Consider the following 23595-nt stretch of genomic DNA (forward strand, 5'->3'; position numbering starts at 1 on the left):
CATGGCATTGTAAATGTATCAGTTCACAATTAAAAATGTATTATTCATTTATTGATACACTTATTTAACAGAAGAAATGTAATGCATAATGGGTGGCACAGTGGCTAAGTGGTTAATACTGTCTTATCACAGCAAAAAGATCATTGGTTCAAGTCCCGAATGGGCTAGTTGGCATTTCTGTGTGGAATTTGCAGAGTTGGTGTGGGTTTCCTCCCGGTGCTTTGGTTTCCCCCACAGATCAAAGACTCTTAGATGAATTAAATAAAGTAAATTGGCCATTGTGTGTGTGTGTGTGTGTGTGTGTGTGTGTGTGTGTGTGTGTGTGTGTGTGTGAATGAGAAAGTGTATGGGTGTTTCACTGCTTAAAGTATTCCGGAATAGTTGGTGGTTCATTCTGCTGTGGCAACCCCTGATAAATAAGGGACTAATCTGAAGGAAAATGAATGAATTGAATAAATAAATCAGATAAATTAGAATAATGGCACTATGTAAAAGATGAACAAACATTTTCACTATGTAAAATATGTATAAAACTAACTCCCAAGTAATGTAGCTGTATAAATCTAAACAATTTTGTAATGACAATGAAGTCAAAATTCATACACAAACTTAAAAAAATCATTGCTATATATTTTTTTTAATTCCTGATTTAAAATGTTAATGAGACTCTATGTAATCTTTTTTTACTATTTCACAATGCTTGTGAGCGATTGAAAATTAAACAGTAATCTGTCAGGATTTCTTTTGTGTAAGACTTTTGCAAACAGCCCATATGCAACTGTTTGCTAATCATATATGTGCTATGTGTGACTAGCATATAGTTGCCCAAGGCTGTTTGCACAAGTCTTACACAAAAGAAATATTTTGCGATTCTGGCAAATTACAGTTTTATTTAACTTCTCACAAGCATTGTGCAGTACTTAAACCACAAGTACAAAACTGTTTAAACAATCAGGCAAACAGGAGTCATGCAAAATGCATACAATAAACACATTGTTAAAAATTCACAAGCGCCTTTTGCAATCATATACAAGCTGCAAAAAAATCTACGCATTTTCAGCATAAAAAAAAACATTACCACAAAATGACGATCATTACAAACTGATCAGAATTTTAGCTGAAAGCCTACTCAGGATTTCTGCTTGACAGTATGGCCGTAATAATTAAGTTTTCATTATTAACTTTATAATTAAGAGACAGTGTATTAAACTTTCAAAGGGTTGAGCCCAACCCTTTCCTAAAACAACACAATATCTAAAATTGTACATAGATTCAGTAAAAGCTTCAGAACTAAAATCTCTTTTAATGAAAATGCAAGCACTTTGATCATCTTAACAGCAGGTGGAGTCCACAACAACAGGGATGAGAAAAGATGAGACAAAATGGTGCTTTCTGAGTTGTCATTCTCCTGGCTTGTTGCACGCATGATGTGAATCACTTTTTAGGTTCTGTAGACAGTAGCTATGTTTCCATAGAATTCTCACGACTCTGTAAATGTAAAATAAAGGTTAATATAATTAGCCTATTATTATTGTTAATTCTCAAACATTTGGTAAAACAACAATAATTATATTAGACCTATATGTAGGTCTACTGTTGCTTAAAATGCAAAGTTTTGTATAATCATTATGGTGGACTTGAACAGACTTTAATTATGTCCTGTTTGTTAATTCACAGTAAAATGATGACATCAGAATATTCATTCATTAATTTTTTTCCCGCTTAGTCCCCTAATTTATCCGGGGTCACCACAGCGGAATGAACTGCCAACTTATTCAGCAGCCGTTTTACGCAGCTGATGCCCTTCCAGCTGCAAACATCCATACACACACATCAGAATATAACTATTCATAATTATAAAGTTGATTTATTATGTTTAAGACATGTGCTTGTCATCTGTTATTGACAACATTAGACCATTTGTTTTCCTGGTAAAATTAGAATTTTGTCATTATTAGATTCCGTTTTGCATCATATTCAACATTATATATAGGCTAGGGTTGTTATACTGACACAGTAAACATTTATTTTCATGAATGTTCACCCTTGAAATTGTAGGAAGTTATGGGTTTGAAAAAGTGCTATTGGAGCTTAACAGATCACATGTTTAAGTTGTTTGAAGTGCGGGAGCACTGCATTGGGTGAAAATGACATGGTGGCAGAAAGAAGCCAGCGCTATAGAGCCTGAGAAAGAGATCATTAAACAGCATGGTCTAAGAGGGCGCACACGGTAATTTATATTTAATTCTGTTACATTTTGTGTATAGTGTTGTAATCTGTCAGTTTACATGAATGATGCTGTGTTTAAAGACTGATGTTACTGGATTCAGAGTTGTCGCACATGTTCATATGCACAACATTTAAGTGAGAGACTGTGAAAAGGACTCTGAGAAATGCACATTTTGAATGTTATATGCTTTAAGTCTTGTAGTTTTCATAGTGTGTACTGCAAAGGGAGAGAGAGAAACAAATAAACAGCAAAGACATCAGTATAAAGCGTGGCTATCATTTTATTTAGACCAGTGCAGCTACAACCATTAAACATGTACATTCTGAAAAAAAGTTTGTTGTTTTACTCTAACTTTGAGTAAAATATGGACAAAACCAGAATTTGAATTATTAAACATATTTATATTTATTATAAATATAATAGAGGGTGATGCAGTGGTGCAGTAGGTAGTGCTCTCGCCTTACATCAAGAAAGTCACTGGTTCGAGCCTCAGCTGGGTCAGTTGACATTTCTGTGTGGAGTTTGCATGTTCTCCCTGCATTCGCGTGGGTTTCCTCCGGGTGCTCTGGTTTCTCCCACAGTCCAAAGACATGCGGTACAGGTGAGTATGTATGAGTGTGTATGGATGTTTCCCAGAGATGGGTTGCAGCTGGAAGGGCATCCGCTGCTTAAAACATGTGCTGGATAAGTTGGCGGTTCATTCTGCTATGGCGACCTCATATTAATAAAGGGACTAAGCCAAAAAGAAAATGAATGAAAAAATGAATATAATATAATGACAAAGTTGTTTTTGGTCTGCGCTTGCTCTTTGGCATTGACTTGGTGCGTCCCAGGCTTTATTTTCATGGAACAGACCTGTTGTCAGCCGTTGCCAGTTTCCACATTTGTTTCAGTACTGTTATGTGTTGGTCAGGGTATCAACAACAAGGGTGTATGTTTTCTTCACATGTCTCAGCTCGCTCACTAACTGCTTATCTGGAGACACAAATGTTTGAAATCGCTATATCACAACAACATATAGTTCATGGATAAAATATGATAACGGGTCATAACACTCAAATCTTCATTATTATTAAAATAATGCCTTACAAACTTGTGATTTTGAATATTTGGAGTTTGCACAATTGCCTGTGGACCTTCCAAATGTAATAATGTCATTATGCAGACAGTATGGATATTAAATTATACTCTAGAAAATAAACATTTAAATTAAAAAGGACAATATAATTTTAAATAATCATCATAACTGGTGTCCTTCAAACGACAACTAAAAATCCATCTTCTGAGAGCACCCCACTGAATAAAACCAAGACCACTTGTAAAAGCACTTTCTCTCTCCCTCTCTCTAGAAAAACCGCAATAACTCGAGCACTTAATTCTCTGAGCACAAACAATTTACTTTGTATGATTAGCACTTCTTGAGTGTATTGCCTATTCTTGTTGAGTTCTCCTCAATTGTAAGTTGCTTTTGAAAAAAGCAACTGCTAAATGACTAAATGTAAAATGGATTAAATTAAATAAGAGAATGTGCATGCAAGGATATAAATTGAATGCAAAAAGTAAAGTGTACTTTGCAAAATTTTTACTTTTTATCTTTACAGTAAGGGGATGGAGGGAGAGTTTCACCATCATTTAGATGAGAACATTCGTCCATACATTGATTTGATCGACACTCTGAGATCAGTTGGCGTTCAGAATGAAGTGTCTTTACCAACTATTGTAGTGATCGGAGACCAGAGTTCTGGAAAAAGCTCTGTGCTTGAAGCTCTTTCCGGAGTTGCACTGCCAAGAGGAAGTGGTGAGAACAAATTTTAACTCTCATTTGCAACTGCAACAGCATACTGATTTCCTTCACACCAGCAGCTGCTACATCCTTTGCGGAGAATATTTGTTAACTGGTATCGGTTTTACAATAGATTTGAGAGCAGAGATTTAACAGTACATGAGCAGCACATGATAATTGTACCTTACCAATGGCAGTTTATCAGCTGATAGGGTACGTATGTGAGACAAACTCAGGGTCTAACCATTAAACCACTGTAAGCACGTTTTTGGAGGCCATTGTATTGCATTGTAAAGCAATGAGGTCTGATTTAGCTTGAAGTCCCATTTACAAACAAAATATGAAAATGCTATAAAACAAATAGTCTTGCACTGTCAGTCATGAATTTGCATCTGAGGAATGCTATAGACTGCCTCTTTTTCGTAATTATACTGAAACTCAGCAAGACGGTTTAGTTTAAACCAACCCGAGGATCGTCTCAGCCTCAAACCAGATACAATATCTCAGAAATGGTGGAGAAAAAGAAAGAGACACATGTAGCAATGTATTAAGCATTAGAATTGTTAGATTAAATTAATAGCAAAGTAAAGATATTCCTAAAGTAAATTGAAGTAGATGTTCATCCCTCTCCCGTGGTTGGGGTGCTTGCTTGTCTGCCTGATTAATCCAGCTTCATTGGCTAACATGGATTTAATTGGAACTAGCTGTTCTTTATGTGCTTTATGAAGACTGATAATTGGCATAGAGTCATTTAGTGCCATGTCTGGGTCCTACCGAGGTGCACCCAGCTTTGTGAGTTCATAAACTCCTCCAGAAACTGCTTCTGAATGATAGCCACTTTTAGCTGTACCTCCAACTGTGAACCGGTACCAGTTTGATGAGCTGTTGTCCCATGTCGGCAGGAGGATTTTCACTTGGGACACCAACTACAGGCGCAACATCATAATCACAGCTATACTAGAGCAAGGTTCTAATTAGTTTACGTGACAAGACTGTTCGCCAAAGTTCAGATTCAACTCAAGCGATTCACACGATTTACATTTTAAGTTTGTCAAAAACCCAAAATGCTTAATGCATGCAAATAGCACCACCGGATATTCAATTGTGTCTTTGCATTGACTTAATATGTAAATCACTTGCACTTTATGTTTCATCCATGTCTGGTGTGAACACACTCTGTTGCTAGTACCGCTCTTTAAAGGCAATCGCACCCACAGTCAGTGGAGCGAGGCTGATTTATACTTCTGTGTCGAGTAATTGCCATGCCCCATGGTGCATAGCTTGCAAAATGCCCCTGCCGTTTTGAGGATTTATTCTTGTGTTCTGCCTGTGCTGCTTTGACAATAACACTTCTAAGGGCGTACTCTCACTATGCTATCCAAACTGTACCCAGGCTCTGTTCCGGGATCATTTGAGAAGTATGAGTGCTCTGAATCGGGCTCAGACACAGTTCAGTTAGCCGGCCCTGGCCCAGTTAGAAGAGGTGGGCCAGAGTGCAGTTCACTGGGTTTTGGCGGGGTACAAAACACGCCTGAGCCTGAAACTGAAAGCGAGACGTGACTTTTAAGGGACTGTTTGATATGGATTTATAAATAATTTTTACTGATCAATGAACGCAAACTGGCGTAGTTTATTAAAAATGCAAACCCCTAAGGTGCACCTTCAGCAAACCTTCTAATTCCAGCCTAACAGGGACTTTGATTGTTTATGAGAGTCAAAAGTGGCTGATCTGTTCAGCAAAATATTTGACTGTGTGTCACTGCATCCCAAACGGCTAAAACTATATAACTGAAGAAATCTCCACTGTGCTAACTAGAGAGATCACTTTTCTACTGAACAGCGCATCCTCGATGACGTAAGCATGCCCAGGCCCAAATGTAATGTATGTGAGGCCGACGGGGGAGACGGGAGGGGGGACAAGTGTGCTTCAGCGCGGTTTAAAGAAACTGTACATATTGTGAGTACGCCCTAAAACACTAGTAGGTTTCTATGGTCCACTGTGTCAAGTTCAAGGAAGAAAGAGTATCCAACTGGAATCAACACTCATGCCACTGGCCTCGTTCTGCCCCCATGGCTCTCGGTTCTGCCCTCACTTGTCACCTCTGTCAAGCTGACCAATAATTCGAAGCAGAAGTATAAGTTGGTCTTAAGGCTTTCCAGGGCTTTGACCACATATCATACCTTCTTGCTTGTCAGGAATAGGATCTCAAACAATAAATTTTCAGCAGACTTTCTATTAGATAAAAAATAGATAAAGTGCATGTAATTATGTGTTAAAGTAAAGAGATTAATTCTTCAGCCATCCCCGGCACTTTTTCAAATATGATGCACTTGTACTGACATTTTCCCCATTGGTTTTCCTTTTTACTAACTCAACTTTGTTTGCTGTAGGAATTGTCACCAGATGTCCTCTTGAGCTGAGGCTGAGGAAGGTTACAGGAGTAAAGTGGAAGGCTGTTTTAACTTACCGTAAGAAAAAGTATATTTTGTGAATTCATCCTTAGTTCACAACATTAAGCAGATGCTTCTTTTGAAAGCAACTCACACCCCAGAGAATTAGGCTGCCCAGCGAGCAGTTGGGCATTGCTCAAGGCACTCACTGAAGGCTGTGGTATTAAAAGTGGAAGGCAGCACTGGTTATTCATTCCACTGACTTGCAAGACCTGACAGTGACAGGAATCGAACCTGTGACCTTTGGATCACAAGTTCAACTCTCAAAGCCAGGGATCACCAAACTTGTTTGCTGGAGGGCCGGTGTCCTGCAGAGTTTAGCTCCAACCCTAATCAAACACACCTGAACAAGCTAATCAATCAATGTCTTGCTGATTATACTTGAAACCTCCAGGCAGGTGTGTTGAGACAAGTTGGAGCTAAACTCTGCAGAGACACCAGCCCGCCAGGACCAAGATTAGTGACCCCTGCTCTAGCCATTAGGCTGCCCATCTTAAACATTATTGATATTATATCTGTTTAACCAAAATTTTCTTTTAGGTTCTGTGAAATCAAGGCCAGATAAACAAGGAAACAATCTGAAGACATTTGAATTTGAAGATTCTTCCATTGTTGAAAAACACGTAACAGACGGTCAGTGAAACTGCATGATGATCAGCTAACAGTGTGGTTTGACAATTCTTATATAGTTCACATTTTAAAGAAACATTTTTTTAAGAGCAATTTATTATGCAACGTGTGTGTTAAAGCCCAGAATGAGCTTGCAGGAAAAGGTGTTGGGATCTGTGATGACCTCATCACTTTAGAGGTCATGTCAAAAGATGTGTGCGACCTTACACTGATTGATCTACCAGGAATTGTTCGAGTGCCAGTAGCAGGACAACCAGAAGATGTTGGAGATCAGGTGAGCAATGCAAAGACTTTTTCATACATGGAACATTTAGTGCCAGATTTGTACTTTATTAGTCCAGGATTTCAACTATGCTTTATTTGTTGTAGATCAAACGTCTGATCATGAAATATATTATGAAACGTGAGACTATAAACCTGGTTGTTGTCCCCTGTAATATCGACATTGCAACAACAGAAGCACTAAGAATGGCACAAAACGTAGACCCTGAGGGTATCAGAACTGTCGGTAATGCAAATAATGATCCACACAGCAGCTACTATATTAACAAATAAGTAGTTATTTTATAATTATTTAAAAATATATATATTTTTCATTCTCACAGCAATTTTGACAAAGCCAGACCTCATAGATAAGGGAACAGAGAAAGGTATTCTAAAAGTTGTCCAGAACAAAGTGATTCATCTCCGCAAAGGTTACACCATGGTGAAGTGCAGAGGACAACAGCAGATCAATGACAGAATTACACTGGAGGAAGCACTAGAAGAGGAGAAAGAGTTCTTCCAAAACCATGACACCTTTAGGTTTCATGATCTTTAGTTTGCTCTGTTACATTGTGTTCTATGGTCATATCTAGCTTTTCATGTTGACTGTACCAGGTGCACCTCCCTTTGATATTTTAAGATAGTTCTTTTGTTATAATGTAAATACAGAAATATATCTATGCTACAATTCTTAATAATATTTAGAAACAATATTTCAAACTTTAGTCAAAGTCAAAAATTGTAGTTGTGCTACTGTACCAATATGTAACAAATAACATTACTGACGGGGCCCTGAAGATTATTATCATTATGATTTTTTACAGATGTCTGTTGTCAGAGAATAAAGCAACTATTAAATGTCTTGCCGTGAAACTGACCAAAGATCTTGTTGATCACATCAAAGTAAGTTTCTAAACTTCTCAACCTAAAAGTCTATTGACATTGGGAATGAATTAAGTGGTACAATAAACGTTGTGGCAGCATAGATTGAGATACTTTCACTAAACTGAGCTTTACAACTTTTTCTTTTTTAAATCAGAATTCACTGCAACGGGTTGATGACCAGGTCAAAAAACTGTTGTGGGATGTGAAAAATGAGCTCAAGGAGTGTGAAGGTGGACCACCACAAGACCCCAAGGGGGCCAAACAATTCCTCATTAAAGTAGGAACACATATCATCACTTCATTTTCACAGATTTTTCATAGCCTTTTATTGCATGTATGGCTGGTGTTCAAGGGGGTAGAAGAGAAGTCTAAAAAGAAATGTTAGTTGGTGTCTCTCTGATATGCAAGGTAAACAGGTCAGTTATACTTAAAAGAAAAAAAACATCCACTGATCATTGGAAAAGGTCATAACAACAACTTTGCAACAGTTAGTAATTTATACATAAAGTATAGTTTAAAACATACTTAAGCATATAATAAAGACAATTATCTTTAAATGCAAAGGCTGGACAAAACTAGAATATTAAAATATGGAAGTTTCAAAATGCATGACACTTTACTTTATCAATGCAAGTAATGGCATTAAACAAGCAGATATGCTTATTCATTTTATTTTTACATTCATATAAATTATTCTATAGTTTTATATTTATATGTTTATAGACTTTTATTGACATACACATATTGTTATAGATTTTAATGTTTTGTAATATTGATTATGAAATACATGGCTTTTTTAACAGAATGTAATACTGTATATGTAAAGAAAAACAAATAAACAAACAAACAAACAAAAAACAACATGTCCTTAAACAAACGACATCTAAGGGAAGCAACTAAAACTCACCTTGTAACAGTCTTATAATTCTTCTGTACTGTCAACTCTGTACTGTAAAAACAACAGAACAAACCCATGAATAGGCCCATAGGGAATCTGCAGATTTTTAAAAAGCCCATCATTGATTCTGTTTATTTACTTGTGTAAATGTGTGTAAATTCATATTTATTCAGTTTTTAAATTTGCTTCAGCAATATTATTGACTAATATGAAAATGTTCAGAAGATTTATTTACAATATCTTTTGTAAACTAATATTTTCTGTCTTTTAGTAGAGATATTATTTGAGAGACATGCTGTGTTTACCAAATAAGGTGGATCTAATTGTATTTGCATTGTGGACATGTGTATATAATATATATATATATATATATATATATATATATATATATATATATATATATATATATATATATATATATATATATATATATATATATATATATATATATATATATACTGTATATATATATAGAGAGAGAGAGAGAGAGAGAGAGAGAGAGAGAGAGACACACAAATACAAATTTCTTGATTGTTTTATTACTTTTATTTAACTTTTTTTTTTTTTTTTTTTTACAGACCATAAAAAAATTCAATGATATTGTCACATCCATGTCATCAGGAGAATTGATGCTTAATGAAAATCTGTTTGCTGAGCTTCGGGGTGAATTCAAGAAGTGGAACGATCATCTTGAACAGAAAAAATCACCCTGTCAGTATATTTAAAATTTGGCAAAAAGCACTACTCACATAAAAGGATAGTTCAACCAAAATTAAAACTGCTGTTAATTTACTCAATAACAAACACCCAGGCCATTTTTTTCCTGTAGAACATTGGATAAAGAAGATTTTTAGCTAAAAAATGCTTAGTATGTCATGAAATGCACATTACAAAATTAATACCTTTTTTCTTGGTGATGTATTGAAGTTTTATGAAGCAAAATTATAATTCTGAGCATGAAACATTTTTTTTTTTTTTATCATGACCGGACAATGAGTGTACTTGCATAAAGTGACATATACTGGATAGTGGACAGTGGTGGTGGCAAACATGTTTAGAACATCTGGTATAACCCTAACTTCAAAAATCTAATATCCATAGACTTCTCATGAAAGACATCATGAAGGCACCTTGCCTCCATGTCATGGTACATTTGCACACATCTGCAATCACATATGCAATTTTTTCTGTTGGTCTCCAACTCACGATGAACATTTGCTTTTGCAAATGTTCACACTTTTCTATTGTTCATAAAATCTAAATGCTCCTTCTGGACTGAGAACCTAACCATTGACTGTTAACTTAATCATTTTACGATATGTATATCTTGCAGACAATACAACAAACATTATTTAATGCATGGTTTCTGCTACATTCATTCTTTCGTGGCGGGGTGCCTGACCAAAATTCATCTCGCCAAGGCTACATTACAGCTTCTAATTCAAAACATTTGGTCGTTTTTTTAAATATCGGTACATAATCGCACCAAAAACTTATTAAAAGATAAGTAAATTATAACAGCGCAAACCTTTCTGTAATTGTAATAGTGCTGTGCGGTCTTTGTTTAACCCTTTAAAATGACTGACTGACAGGTGCGTGATGCCTGAGGTCAGCAAACACGGCGTAGCTTTCAGTTAAGATGAATACAATTTCCATAATTATACTTTAATAATAAAGGTTTATGGTTCTGCATATAATGACTTTATCTTACTGGAGTTTATAGCCATTTCACTTTAGTTCAGGACACATTAATGCTGCTCTGTAGGTCTACTGGAGACATTCATAAATATTCCTAGCAAATCTAATAAATGTTAAAGACATTCTCACTACATACACGCAGTAAATCACACTTCAGCAGTGTTTATTTTAGGGTGCGCAAGAAAATCTGCACTTAAGCAGCGTATTTTTGAGTTTTGTGCACAAACAGGAAATCGGCGCTCGAGCACATAGATTGACATGCTTGTACGCTATTACATGAATGCGATCTCGACTTAATACTGCGCTCACGACATTTGTCAATTAAATAATGCCATAAGTAGTCCTGAGCCCATGTGCTGATATCGCTCATAGATGAATGATGATTCAATACTTTTCTCATGTATTTGTTGGCAAACTGACGATCCTCGGCTTATCTTTGCTCCTAAAGGACTAGACCTTTCTTGGATGCTGCTTTTGTACCAAATTATAACTACAGTCACCTGTTGACATCACCTGTTACAAATCACATAATTTAATTAATTTATACTGATTACTAACTTTAAACCCTAAATTGCTCCTGTCCCATTTTTTTATGTGTTGTAAGAATCAAAATTGGAATATATGTTTTTAAAAAATTTAAAAATAAAAATCATGAGGAACACATAAAATATTTTTTTCTCGTTTTTTTTTCTACAATTAAATAGTCAAAGTAAATTTAGAAATCCCTACTTTCTTTTTTTATTTGCATATACCATACTGTCTGAACTTTTTCTGATTTGGGGTTGATTTGTTTGACAATCTTGCTTGACTTTTGCTGGGAACATTTTCCCAAACGGAACATTTCTGTATCCCCATCAAAATGTGTTTACAAACTGTACAATGCAAGAAAAATACTATTCAAAAGAAATGCTGTAATGGTAGCTGCAAAAGGTGAATATATTAAATATTAAAGATAAAAGTAGTCAAAACCAGTATGACTAATAGGTGTTGAGCTCAGAGCAACCATTTTAAATGTTATAACTGCAGATTAACTATGTGTATGCTTGACAGCTATACTGTCCACCCTCATTCCTTAAATTTGATTTTGATTGTAATATAATACTGCAATAATTTGTAAAGCTGCATTGGATGAATGATTATTATGAAAATAACAATAAAAATAAACTTGAATTGAATTGAAAAGTTATACCAACATCATCATAACATGACATTTTGTAGGCAGTCAGTATTTTTAGATCAGTCAGGTGTTAATTTTGGCTACCATTGTAACAAATACTCAAAATACTCAAAATCTGTTTAAAGAAATTTTTTCCCTCTTGTGTCATGAATTGAGGATTTTTTCAGTGTATGAAACACTGAGTACGCCAAATCCTACGCATATTCTCTTTGTACATCCGAATGAACGTGAAACTGAGCGCACATGCACGAGCGCAAAACCCCTCCCTGCCTCCTCCTCTGTACGAATATGCTAATGACTCTACTTTGGCAAACCCCAACGGAAAAAGCAATGGCAAAAGCAAGCAAAAACAGAAACTTTTAACCGAATGTGAATTGGAGGTGCAGCTTTCGGAGGTAGACCGGAGAAAAACAGTGTTATTTGCAAGTTTCTCCTTGGATTTAATAACAAAAAAAAAAAAAAAAAAAAGAGTGGGAGAGTTTAGCTGATGCGGTTAACACAGTTGGGTCTAAACATCGCACTGAGTGGATTAAAAAAGAAATAATGCGATGTAAAGGTGTAAAATTTTCGAATGTCTTTAAGAGTGTGAGTTGCGTAGCTTGTAAAACGCACGGCAACAAGTTTTGACACGTTCAAGCATGAACTTGGTTTGAATTTAGCGTCTGATGAAGACATTATTCTTTTTCCCCCCCGCTACATATCATATTTTGCCTACTCTTCATCACGAGGAAGACAAGAATCATTAATAAGTGTGTGCATCATATATTATTTGCACATTTATTGAATGGAAATGTTTCTGATTCACTTATACAAATTCGTCTTCAGGTGGCACCTTTATAGCAATGTGTGTGCAGTCGATCGCTCCAATTACATTAGGCAGACCGGCGACTGCTGCAAATTGCGCTTTATGTTTGGCTGGACAACTGCATGGTATGAAAACCTTATATTCCTGCTAGACATGCGAATGAACCTGTCCCATACAGCTGCCATTACACGGCTCAAAGATGTAGTGTGCAATTTAACACAACTGCCTCTAGGAGTCGCCAATGGAATTAAAACAAACACACACAAGAAATGCGCGTAAGCCAGGCATGAAGTTGGCGTGGACCAGCACACATTCCCACGTTCATTTCATCGTTAGTAAATCCAAAGTGAGCGTGAAACCTGGCGTGCGCAAAGTGTGTGTGCATACGGAGCGTTGATACATGAGGCCCCAGATGTTTCAGGTATTAATTTTGTTTAGTCTGTAAATATTATACTCTCGCAGTGCTGGTAGCTGTTGACTAAAAATATATGAATCACCAAGGGCCACTGACCAACTGTCACTTTAAAATGCATTTGTACCTGTTCTCGGTCAATAAATTTAATAAGAATCCATCTTGTTTTTCTTTAAAAAAGTTAACTATTCGAAAGAGCTGATGAAGAAAAACAGAGGGAGAGAACTGCATGGCTTCTCCAACTACAAACTGTTTGAAACAATTCTGCAAGATCATGTGGCCCAACTTAAGGAGCCAGCGATCAACTTACTTCATAAAGCAAACGGTACCATCAGACATCTTTGTGTTTAAAGACTTTCTTGCAACCTTCTACAATATACATTTTATACATAGATAAAGATCGCTATCTAAATGACTAATTATAGTTTTAGCAAATGTGTCTTCTTGATTTTTGTATTTCTCCTAAAGGCATTATCGCTAAACATCTAACTGACAGGGTCAGTCAGTGTTTCAGGAACTACCCTGCCCTTCAAAGCATTGCCATGGTAAACATTTGTCCTGATTAGTAGCAAAGATTTTTAATCAAGTTTAATTAAGCTCTATTCCCTCGCTTCATTGTAGGGCAAAGCTGAAAATATTCAGTCAAGACAGCAATACAAGACTGAGCAGAGGATCTCAGAGCAGTTTGACATGGAAAACATAATCTACACTCAAGACTCAGTCTTCTTAAAGACCTTGAATGAGATTACCAATGAGAGATATTCAGAAGAAGAGTTACCCTTAATTGACAAGGCGTGCAAATACAGTCATATGCTTGAGACATACTATGAGGTAGATCCTGGTGTTCAGCAACAAATTGCAGTGCTTGTGGTGTTTGGAAGAATTTACCTCTGTGATCTTTTTTTTAGATTGTAGCACAACGGTTGACTGACCAGCTGCCTTTGATGATCATTCATTTCATGCTGAAGCAGACTGCTGAGATCATGTCTATTGAAATGCTGAGTTTAGTGGATGGGACAAATGTGAGTAAGCTCCTGTTTGAGGACACGGAGGTCAGCAGAAAGCGCACAGAACTACGAGCTCGCCTGAAACGCCTGACCGATGCTCAGGAAGCACTTAACAATTTTATTTGAGGGATAAGGATAACTGCATAACATATTAAAACTTCCGTTAAACAGCTTTTTCAGTAATGTTGGTAAAAATGTTTTGATTATATATTTAGATTTCATTCAAATATCATCAGTTTTATTTTTGTAATCCACAGAAAAAAAACATGTTATTTGAAATGATGTCATAATTGTAATCTTTTCTAATATAACTTCAGCATTTTACATTTAGATGTTTAAAATGTTGCTTGATTTCTGCTTCTCAAGTTATATACTGTATATTTTATAGCTTTAAAAAACTAGGTGGTTTAAGCTTTGCAAGTGAAATAATCTGCATTAAATCAATTCTGTCTCTGTTAGAATACAAATCCTTATTGTTTTCATCTTGCTTTTTTTAATAAGGTGGCAATTTGTATCCATTAACATTAATAGGGTAAAGCTTAATAGATGTAAAGCCTGGTTTTGTTGTTTGACTTCATTGTCCATTATTTTTGATGATTAAAAAAAAAAAATCCAAGTTGTTACATTTTTGTTTTATTTATTGTGTAATTGTGTATTCTGATTGTTCACGAAGCGTTATGTAAAAAACTTGGTTGTCAAGGGACTTCACAAAGTCTAAAAATATACATTGACACGAAAAGCATGGAGCATGGATGCAAAAAAAAGAATGATTAATCAAAGGGGGCTAATAATTCTGACTTATATATATACAGTTGAATTCAGAATTTTTAGCCCCCTTGATTTTTTTTTTCTTTTTTAAATATTTCCTAAATTTAGTTTAACAGAGCCAGGAAATTTTCAGTTTTCGCCTAATTACCTTAACATGCCTAGTTAACCTTACTAACCTAGTTAAGCCTTTAAATGTCATTTTAAGCTGTATAAAAATGTCTTGAAATATATTTAGTAAAATATTATTTAATGTATTCATGGCAAAGATCAAATAAATCCGCTATTAGAATTGAGTTATTAAAACAAACAAACAAAAAAAAAATCTTTGCTTCGTTAAACAGAAACTAGACTAAAAAATAAACAGGGGGGCTAATAATTCTGCACAATTCAGTGTGTAAACCAGTGATGGCCAAAGTAAGGCCTACCATCCCTCTAAAAAACTCGAAAGAATGATGTGTATGTTTCGAGATTGTCAATTCAAATTTAATGTAACCCTCTGTTTGTTATATTGTTAAAATCTAAGAGAAATTAAATGTTTTAGATAAATTAGTTAAAATTAATCTAATTTTGTTTAGATGTACTGTGACCCGACAATGCAGAGACTTTGGTGAGCAACTTAGTTAAAACAAGTCAATGGCAGATTCTGCTTTACTTCTGTAGTTTATTCCGCACTGAACTCCACTGTGTTTTAAATATTGTTTGTGTTTTTATTGCATTATGTTATCATTTAAAAAGTTATACTGCATTAGCTAACAATTAAAAGTAATGACCTCTATTTTAAACATTAAGAATTAAATTAAATAATTACCCATGACTAACTTTATATTAACCTTCGTCCCACGGCTCATAATAGGTGCGTTCGACTTCATGCAGCGCTGCGCAGATCGATCGAAATCTGTCTTAAAGCGGTGCATTCTGGTTAGAAATCTTGTCCGGATTGATGCTGCGCCGACGCCACGTGACTGTCACATGTGGCATCAAAGTACCGCGACAGCGCTCCGAGATCAGACGGCAAACTCAGACCATGCAGCTTCTGAAGAGCGACTGCAGGAGCTTTGATGACGACACCGATATTACACGATTGGCCGAGTTCACCACATGACAACAAACACGTGTATTTCGGGTTTATAATTGGACAAATTCCGATTCAAAAGTTTCAAAACAAACAATTCACTTTTCACACCCTCTCTATCCTGTACACATCTTGCTTATTAAAAAACTACATATATTTTACTGCAGTATCATCTTTTGTTAAATAATCTGGTTATAAAGGTTAGCTTGTTTGCACAGGTTTATTTTTTTACTTTTTTATACAGACTATTTACTGCATTCATCTCCACGAACGATTTAAATGATATATTTTAGTGTATATTTTAGTGAATAACCTAAATATGAACTCAAATAAGTCTTACAGACTTGAAATAAGAAAATCATCATCATTGATCCTGCCACCCTAAAGCTCTCTTAACAAATTAAAGTAAAGAACTATTTTATTAAATAATTATAAAATGGTTTTATTATTATAATATAAATATATATTTTATTTCCTGTCTAGCAGTTTAAAGGCTACCTGCTCTTTCTGGGAAACTTCTACATAGCTCACTTATTTTACCTTTTGTTCTTTTCAACACAATCTTTTTGGATTAAAATGCTTTTTTGAAAATTCATTCATTATCCAAAATAATCTCATTTATTAAGACCTAATCAAAACACCTTGTTTTGCTTTTTACATGGGAAATTTTTATATCTATAAATGTACATATATGTAAACCCTTTTTAGCAGATTCAAACAAGAAGTATTAGCCTAAAGATTGATGTTTAACTCCTATAATTTATGCTTATTGCTTTGTATTTAATAGACCTGTTCGTTTTTATGTTTATATTAACCTCTCATTTCCTCTTATTTCTCTCATGCATTTGTTATATATTTTATTCATAATTCTCTCTTATTGTTTAAAAAGGAACTACAGTTTGAATAGCCTGTATTCTGTTTTATTTGTAAATGTTTTGTTGTTATAAATAAAAATAACAAAAAAATATGATGACGCCATGTGATCGGTCATCATGACTGCAGCAACTTTGAGTCCCGAAGTGTCCAGCTGTCCGTCTTGACGGCTCCGTTTTCAACTCCGCCCCGCCTGCGCTCGGCTAATCTCGTTGATCACCGGCTGCAGCTGAGCTTCATGTCGAACGCACCTATTGATATGTGGTTTTTGGCCCATTCATACGAAAAAGTGTGGCCACTGGGCCCACGTGTTGTAAACACACGTGTTCCTTCCTGTAGTCGGCAGCGCCATCTAGTGGTTTTGCTGCCTAATTGCTGAACGACAAACGCAGTAAAGCGCCCTGCAGCCAGAAACTCAAATATACAAGACTACAAGCAAACGGAAATAACCTTTTGTTAACTTTCATTGTACCGCTAATTCGTTTTATGCACAGCTAAAGTTTAGAAAAAGCAACATGGACATCCGAAGGGATCTTCAAAATGAGTAAGAATCAGGATACTGATAACTTTTTATACCATTCCTGAAGTCTAATCTCGCCTGTTTCATTCAAAGGAAGTTGTCAAACTAGAATCCTAAAAAACGAGTTGATCGAGTTTGGGAAAAAAATGGGTCGAATACTTCTGTAGTATCTTTGCACTGTCATAAGTCTGTCTTCTTGTGCTTTTAGAGAGTCTAAAGCCTACAAGTTTATTCAGCAGTTCAGCTGGCAAGGACAACACAGCCGAACTATTTAAAGAAGTGGTCTAATGGTAAAATACCCGTGTGATGTGGTGAAAAACTGGCATTTCTACATCTTCGCTTACTGTAAAGTGGATGAACATCATCTGTGAGAAGAGTTGAATCATGATTTACGTTCGAAGAGGTTGGTTTCGTTTGTCTTTGTTTTTTTTCTCTCTCTCTCTCTCTCTCCCTTTATTTCATGTTTACGTTGACATTTTTACTTCTAGTTGGTCCCCTTGTGCTACACACGAGACAGAGAAACAGAAGTAAGTTGTTTTTGAAGACATACTAGATGTCTTGTTCAGAACAGCAGTGCATTGTGTACATTCCTGGTTATATTGCTTTCATTCACAATAGCTACAGCACAAAGCAAATTGCAAAGTGAATGTAGATGCAATTTATTTTTTTGCATAGATGGCTATTTCTGAAAGCAATGTTTGAATTATGTCTTTATTAAGTATTTTAAATAGACAGTCATTCTAAATAAACTTTAAAACAATTTGTAAATGAACATCATTTAAATGTAGTGAATTAGCTTTGTGTTGCTGCTGATAAAGCATGTCATGTTTGCTTAAAGTGGTCAAACTGGTTTTGTGACGAGCCAACTGCTGTTTTGTTTTTGTTCCAAGGTGGTCTAGGTCTTGTAATCTCTGTTTAAACAAGCCAACTCTTAATGATCACAATTGACTTGCATAGTCATCATCAGCATAGGACAAAAAAAAATGGATAGCATTAAAGATATCCCATTTGCAGCAGGCTATGCTGAATGAATTACTTAGAAAAGTAGATTGTTACAGATTACTTTGTAAAAATGTTTATTCTAGTTGATGTTTTTTGACTTTAGGTAGCTTTTTGTTTAATGTTTTATCTTTCTCACTAATTAATATACCATATTGATATAGCAGAAACCAGAAAGAAAGAAAATCAACATCAAAATGCATTAAATATTACATTACATTATAATATAATTTCCCAAACTTCTGTGAATAACTAATAATGAGAAATAATAATAATTTATAATATCTTAATACATGTCAGTGTAAACATTACAGAACTGTGAACATGCAACTGTTATTACATTATATATAAAATAGTATTATTATTATTGTTATTATTATTAATAATTCATTCATTTTCTTTAGGGCTTAGTCCCTTTATTAAACTGAGGCCGCCACAGCAGAATGAATCGCCAACTTATCCAACCCATCAATGGGAAACATCCATACACAATCATTTGTACACATACACTATGGACAATTTAGCCTACGCAATTCACCTGTACCACATGTTTTTGGGCTTGTGGGGTAAACCGGATCATCCAGAGTATTATTATTATTATTATTATTATTGTTTACTTTCTTATATGAATCATTTTATTCATAGGTGGTTGGCTCACAGAAATAACTAACGTTTCCTGAAATATGTGAACAATTATGTTCATGTTCAAAATCTGGCAGGTTTTAAATATTTTTGGCCACACTTCCAGAATCAACTGAATGATATTGCCATAACGTAGTGTTTCCCATCTAAATTCCATTATCATTTCTTTCATATATGGTGGAATTCCTTTCCCCCCCCCAAACCCTGAATCACAGATTGCAAATAGATTTACATGCCAAATTTACATGTAATTTACATGTACGTCATTTTATTTGTGGATATTCAAATAAATCTAAGCAACATTACAGACATTAGAATTGTTAGATCTGAATAAGGCTGAATAAATAAATTATTAATAATTCACCATCAGTATGTAAACAATATGTAATCATGTAATCCATAAAATGGAAACTGTAATCTGATAATGAACTTTTTAAAATGTAATATACTCTAATAGGGTATATGCACAGCTAGTGTTTCTTCCTATACAGATAAACTTCCGGTGAACTGTTAATGGGACTTTTTAGGTTTATAAGGTTCCTTTTTCAGCATCGATGTTATAATGTAATTAAAATGCAATCAGTTAAATAGACTTCAGCCTTTATTTAGTTGTTCAAGCATGAAACGAGTTGATTCAGGCGAACGCAGAAACACCATTGAAAATACTGGAGTGAATTACATGATCATATTTTAAAGAATTTAGTGTTTCGTGTACATTCTGAGTCCCATGTTATGTCGTATATCCATCAGGCAGTGGATATCATTGATTTTTTTTTTAAGAAAACAGACCTTAAATTTTGTAACTGCATACAGTTTAGTTCAGCGGAAGCACTTGACCCAGGTTACTGAAAATTTAAAAAATTTCTGCGTATACCCAATTAGATGCCCTTAAGTTCTAATTAAATGTAATAATTTGATTCCTCAATTACATGTGATACTGTGTAAATAATAAATCTATTCAGACAAAGAAGACTGTTATAGTATTTTTTTTTTTATTCTATGTAATCGTAATTTAATTTACTTCTACAGAAAAGTTGAAATTCATTTTGATGGTGGCTGCTTTCATGATATCCATGGGCCTTGTCCTCAAACTCCTGCAAATTAATCCAGAAGTTACATTATCAAATTTAATAGGTGAGTTGCCAATTTAAAGAAGATTTTATTTGTTTGATTATTTGTTTATTTGATTTCCTACTGATGCATGCAATGTATGGTATATATATATTTGTGTAAAACACAGAAAGGTCAGTGGATGAAATGCATTTAGTCCCGTCGAAACCTGATGTTGGTAAAAAGATGATGGAAATCAAACCTAATGGTAAGAAATTTCCCCCAAAAATATTATATTCTATTATGTAATAGCTGATTAACAGTAACCAAAAACGCTACTTCTGCTTATAATGAACAAATATTGTTTGTTGGTGTGGACGATAATATAGATATCTTAATAGTTTTTGTGCTTGATGTAATTGGGTGTTAAGGGTACACATTTAAATGCCCATTTCTGCTTGATTTTTACTCTGTTTGTTTTTGCAGTGCCTAAAGCCAAATGTGGCCTGGCCAAACCATGTCCTGCAGGTGGTTTGGCCTTTAAGATGTACAGCGGTGCAACTAATATAGTTGGACCCCAAATATGCTTTGATGGAAAAATGTAAGGATGTTGACTTCTCATGCATGATTAAATAAAATAGCATAAAAGTGTTATTTAAATCACAAGTGGAGTTTAAGCCAGTTCTGCAATTTTGTTTAAGGTTAATACAGAAAGAGACACGAGGTAACTGGCTTGGAATTAATATTGCTGTTATCAATGGTAAGTGAATGCTAAGAAAATAAGTAACTTGTGAAAATATTGGGAATTAATTTTGAACTTTTATAATAGGGCTGCATGATAGTAGAAAAAAAGATGCAATTATGTTGAGTATTGCCATAACAATGTTTCTAATAAGTAATATTTCTATATTTAATCATTCATTTAATGATATAACTTTTTTCAGATTTAGTTCATTTTAACACAGACAAAAAAAAGCTGTCTCAAGGTGCAAAAAACATTGTAAAATGATATGAATTAATGTAAAATTGTGATGGGTATAACAAATGAAAACCACAGCAGATATTCTGACTCTGATTGGCTGTTGTCCTTTTCCTCCAGTCTCAACTCCCACCATTACTGTTTGATTAGGGCCACTTCAGCCAATAGCAGAACAGCAGCTACTGCGGAGCTAGTAAGGCCCTATCTGATTGGTCAAATTTTGCTAACCAACTAATGCATAAAATAAATATCATTTATCACACATCTGCAATACGTATACTGCATATACTACTATTGTGATCATTTTTTAAATATATTGTGCAGCCCTAATATATAATATTTAAATCAGTGGTAACATTACTTTCTTATTGTACTTAAGTGCATTTTTAAGTAGATCATTTGTACTTTTACATCTACTTATTACATTCAAAAAGAACAAAACTACATTTGTAAATTTGATAAAAACATGCCATAGTTTTAAACTGTAGACATCGTCGTGATTCATTTCAAATAAGATGTTTTATTGGTTGTGAACATTGTTAGAACTTTATTTCTAATTTATAATAGTAATAAATAAATGTATTTTATTTCTAATTTATTTCTTTATTTCTTGCTGAGTGTATTTTTGCCTCTGTCGCCAACCCATGTGTTCAAATGATTCAAAGAGAACTAGTCAGTGACTCACTAATTAAAATGATTTGCTCAGAGTTAGTCTTCATTCAAAAATTCACTTGTTCAAATGATCTGTTCAGAGTTATTCTCCAGTAAATGACTCACTGGTTCACATGATCTGTTCATAGTTAGTCTCCAGTCAACAACTCACAGGTTCAAATGATCTGTTCATAGTTAGTCTCCAGCCAGAGAGAGTGTCTCTTCATCAACTCACTGGGTCTAATATCAGTTAATATTTATTCTGAAATATATTTTATTAGGGTACCTGTACTTTTTCTGAAATGTTAGTCTTGTGTACTTCCTTCACCATTGATTTTAATATTACTGTTGATGTTGCTGTTTATTTTATGTTTGATAAATGCTCTTTTTTAACTTTGTTTTAAAAATTCAGAAGAAACGGGTGAGCACGTCAAAACTGGCAGCTTCAATATGTGGACTGGAAGTATGTTTCATCTTCATGTTACTGATCTAATTTCTTACCTTGTAAATACAGATTTGCATTTACAGGTCACACATACAGTTGAGATCAGAATTATTAGCCACCCCCCTCTGTTTATTTTATCCCCAATTTCTGTTTAACGGAGAGAAGATTTTTTTCAGCGCATTTCTAAACATAATAGTTTTAATAACTCACTTCTAATAAGTGATTTATTTGATCTTTGCCATGATGACAGTAAATAATATATTACTAGATAATTTTCAAGACACTTCTATACAGCTTAAAGTGACACTTAAAGGCTTAACTAGATTAATTAGGTTAACTAGGCAGGTTAGGGTAATTAGGCAAGTCATTGTATAGCGATAGTTTGTTCTTTAGACAATCGATAAAATATAGCTTAAAAGGGGTTAATAATTTTGACCTTAAAAAATGGTGTTTAAACTGCTTTTATTCTAGCTGAAATAAAGCAAATACCACTTTCCAGACTAAAAAATATTATCAGACATACTGTAAAAATTTTCTTGCTCTGTTGAACATCATTTGGGAAATATTTAAAAAAGAAAAACAAATTCAAAGGGGGGCTAATAATTCTGACTTCAACTATGTAATAACTCAATCTTCTGTTGTTTTTCAGAGGTTGAAGAGTTAATAGAGTTTCTGAAGTCAATAGAGGATGGTTCTTTTGTGCTGATTACCACTTTTGATGATCCATACACAAAGTACAGTAGTTTTAGTTTGCATGTACATCCTATACTGATGTTGTCTTATCGTGATAATAAATGTGGTTTCTTTTATTATAGGCTAAATGAGGAAGCAAGGACGCTTCTTGCAGAGCTTGGCAGTGCATTTATATCTAAAATCGGTTTCAGAGATAACTGGATCTTTGTGGGAGGAAAAAACACCTTAGCCCGAGTCTATTTTGAGCAGGTAATGCCATTGCCAAAAGTAACAATTCATGCAATAAAATACTTTTTTATTTTGTGCTTTTGTGCAACTTTTTCTCTCATTTATGTTTTTTTTTTCAGCACATGAAGAATGACCGGGACACCAATAAGTATGATGGATGGCCAGAAATGATAGAGATGGAAGGTTGCATACCAAGATTACGCTGATTTTCCTACTGCACCAAAGAACAGTTGCTTGTCACTTTTAAATCTGCCACTGGAAGCTATTTTGCCATCTTTGGGTATCATTTCCCCCAACCCCAATGATGTAATTAAAAACATGCGTGTGCATTGGTTTGGATACCAATATATGGGAATATGTACTGAGAAACTTGTACTTGAGTGTGAGACGCTTTTGATATAAAAATAAAAAAATCATCATATTTAACGTTTTTTT

At 34.6% G+C, this 23595-nt stretch overlaps 2 protein-coding genes across 7 annotated transcripts; both read left to right on the forward strand.

Annotated features, from left to right (window-relative positions):
• The first annotated feature begins 2136 nt into the window (after nt 1-2136).
• On the forward strand, nt 2137-14856 carry mxd (myxovirus (influenza virus) resistance D). Of its 2 annotated transcripts, XM_087312151.1 has the most exons (14): nt 2137-2230; nt 3832-4028; nt 6405-6482; nt 7005-7097; nt 7214-7368; nt 7464-7602; nt 7700-7898; nt 8183-8261; nt 8398-8520; nt 9720-9852; nt 13415-13558; nt 13702-13778; nt 13855-14064; nt 14142-14856. In XM_087312151.1, the coding sequence occupies exons 1-14, from the start codon at nt 2148-2150 to the stop codon at nt 14364-14366; spliced, it is 1935 nt and encodes a 644-aa protein (XP_087168277.1). In that variant the 5' UTR covers nt 2137-2147; the 3' UTR covers nt 14367-14856. The 2 variants fall into 2 exon arrangements, with proteins under 2 accessions (XP_087168277.1, XP_087168278.1); XM_087312152.1 differs by lacking the exons at nt 7464-7602; nt 7700-7898.
• A 2485-nt stretch (nt 14857-17341) lies between these two features.
• zgc:101783 lies at nt 17342-23581 on the forward strand. 5 transcript variants are annotated; one of them, XR_015525696.1, is made up of 12 exons: nt 17342-17497; nt 17682-17876; nt 17962-18000; nt 20144-20248; nt 20355-20432; nt 20651-20765; nt 20866-20924; nt 21264-21336; nt 22207-22257; nt 22889-22973; nt 23055-23181; nt 23280-23581. XR_015525696.1 is itself a non-coding variant. In XM_087310696.1 (11 exons), the coding sequence occupies exons 2-11, from the start codon at nt 17858-17860 to the stop codon at nt 23364-23366; spliced, it is 765 nt and encodes a 254-aa protein (XP_087166822.1). In that variant the 5' UTR covers nt 17342-17497; nt 17682-17857; the 3' UTR covers nt 23367-23581.
• Nucleotides 23582-23595: the final 14 nt, after the last annotated feature.

The sequence above is a fragment of the Danio rerio genome, chromosome 25 (genome assembly GCF_052040795.2).
Source record: "Danio rerio strain M-AB ecotype USA chromosome 25, GRCz13ab, whole genome shotgun sequence".
Taxonomy (NCBI): domain Eukaryota; kingdom Metazoa; phylum Chordata; class Actinopteri; order Cypriniformes; family Danionidae; genus Danio; species Danio rerio.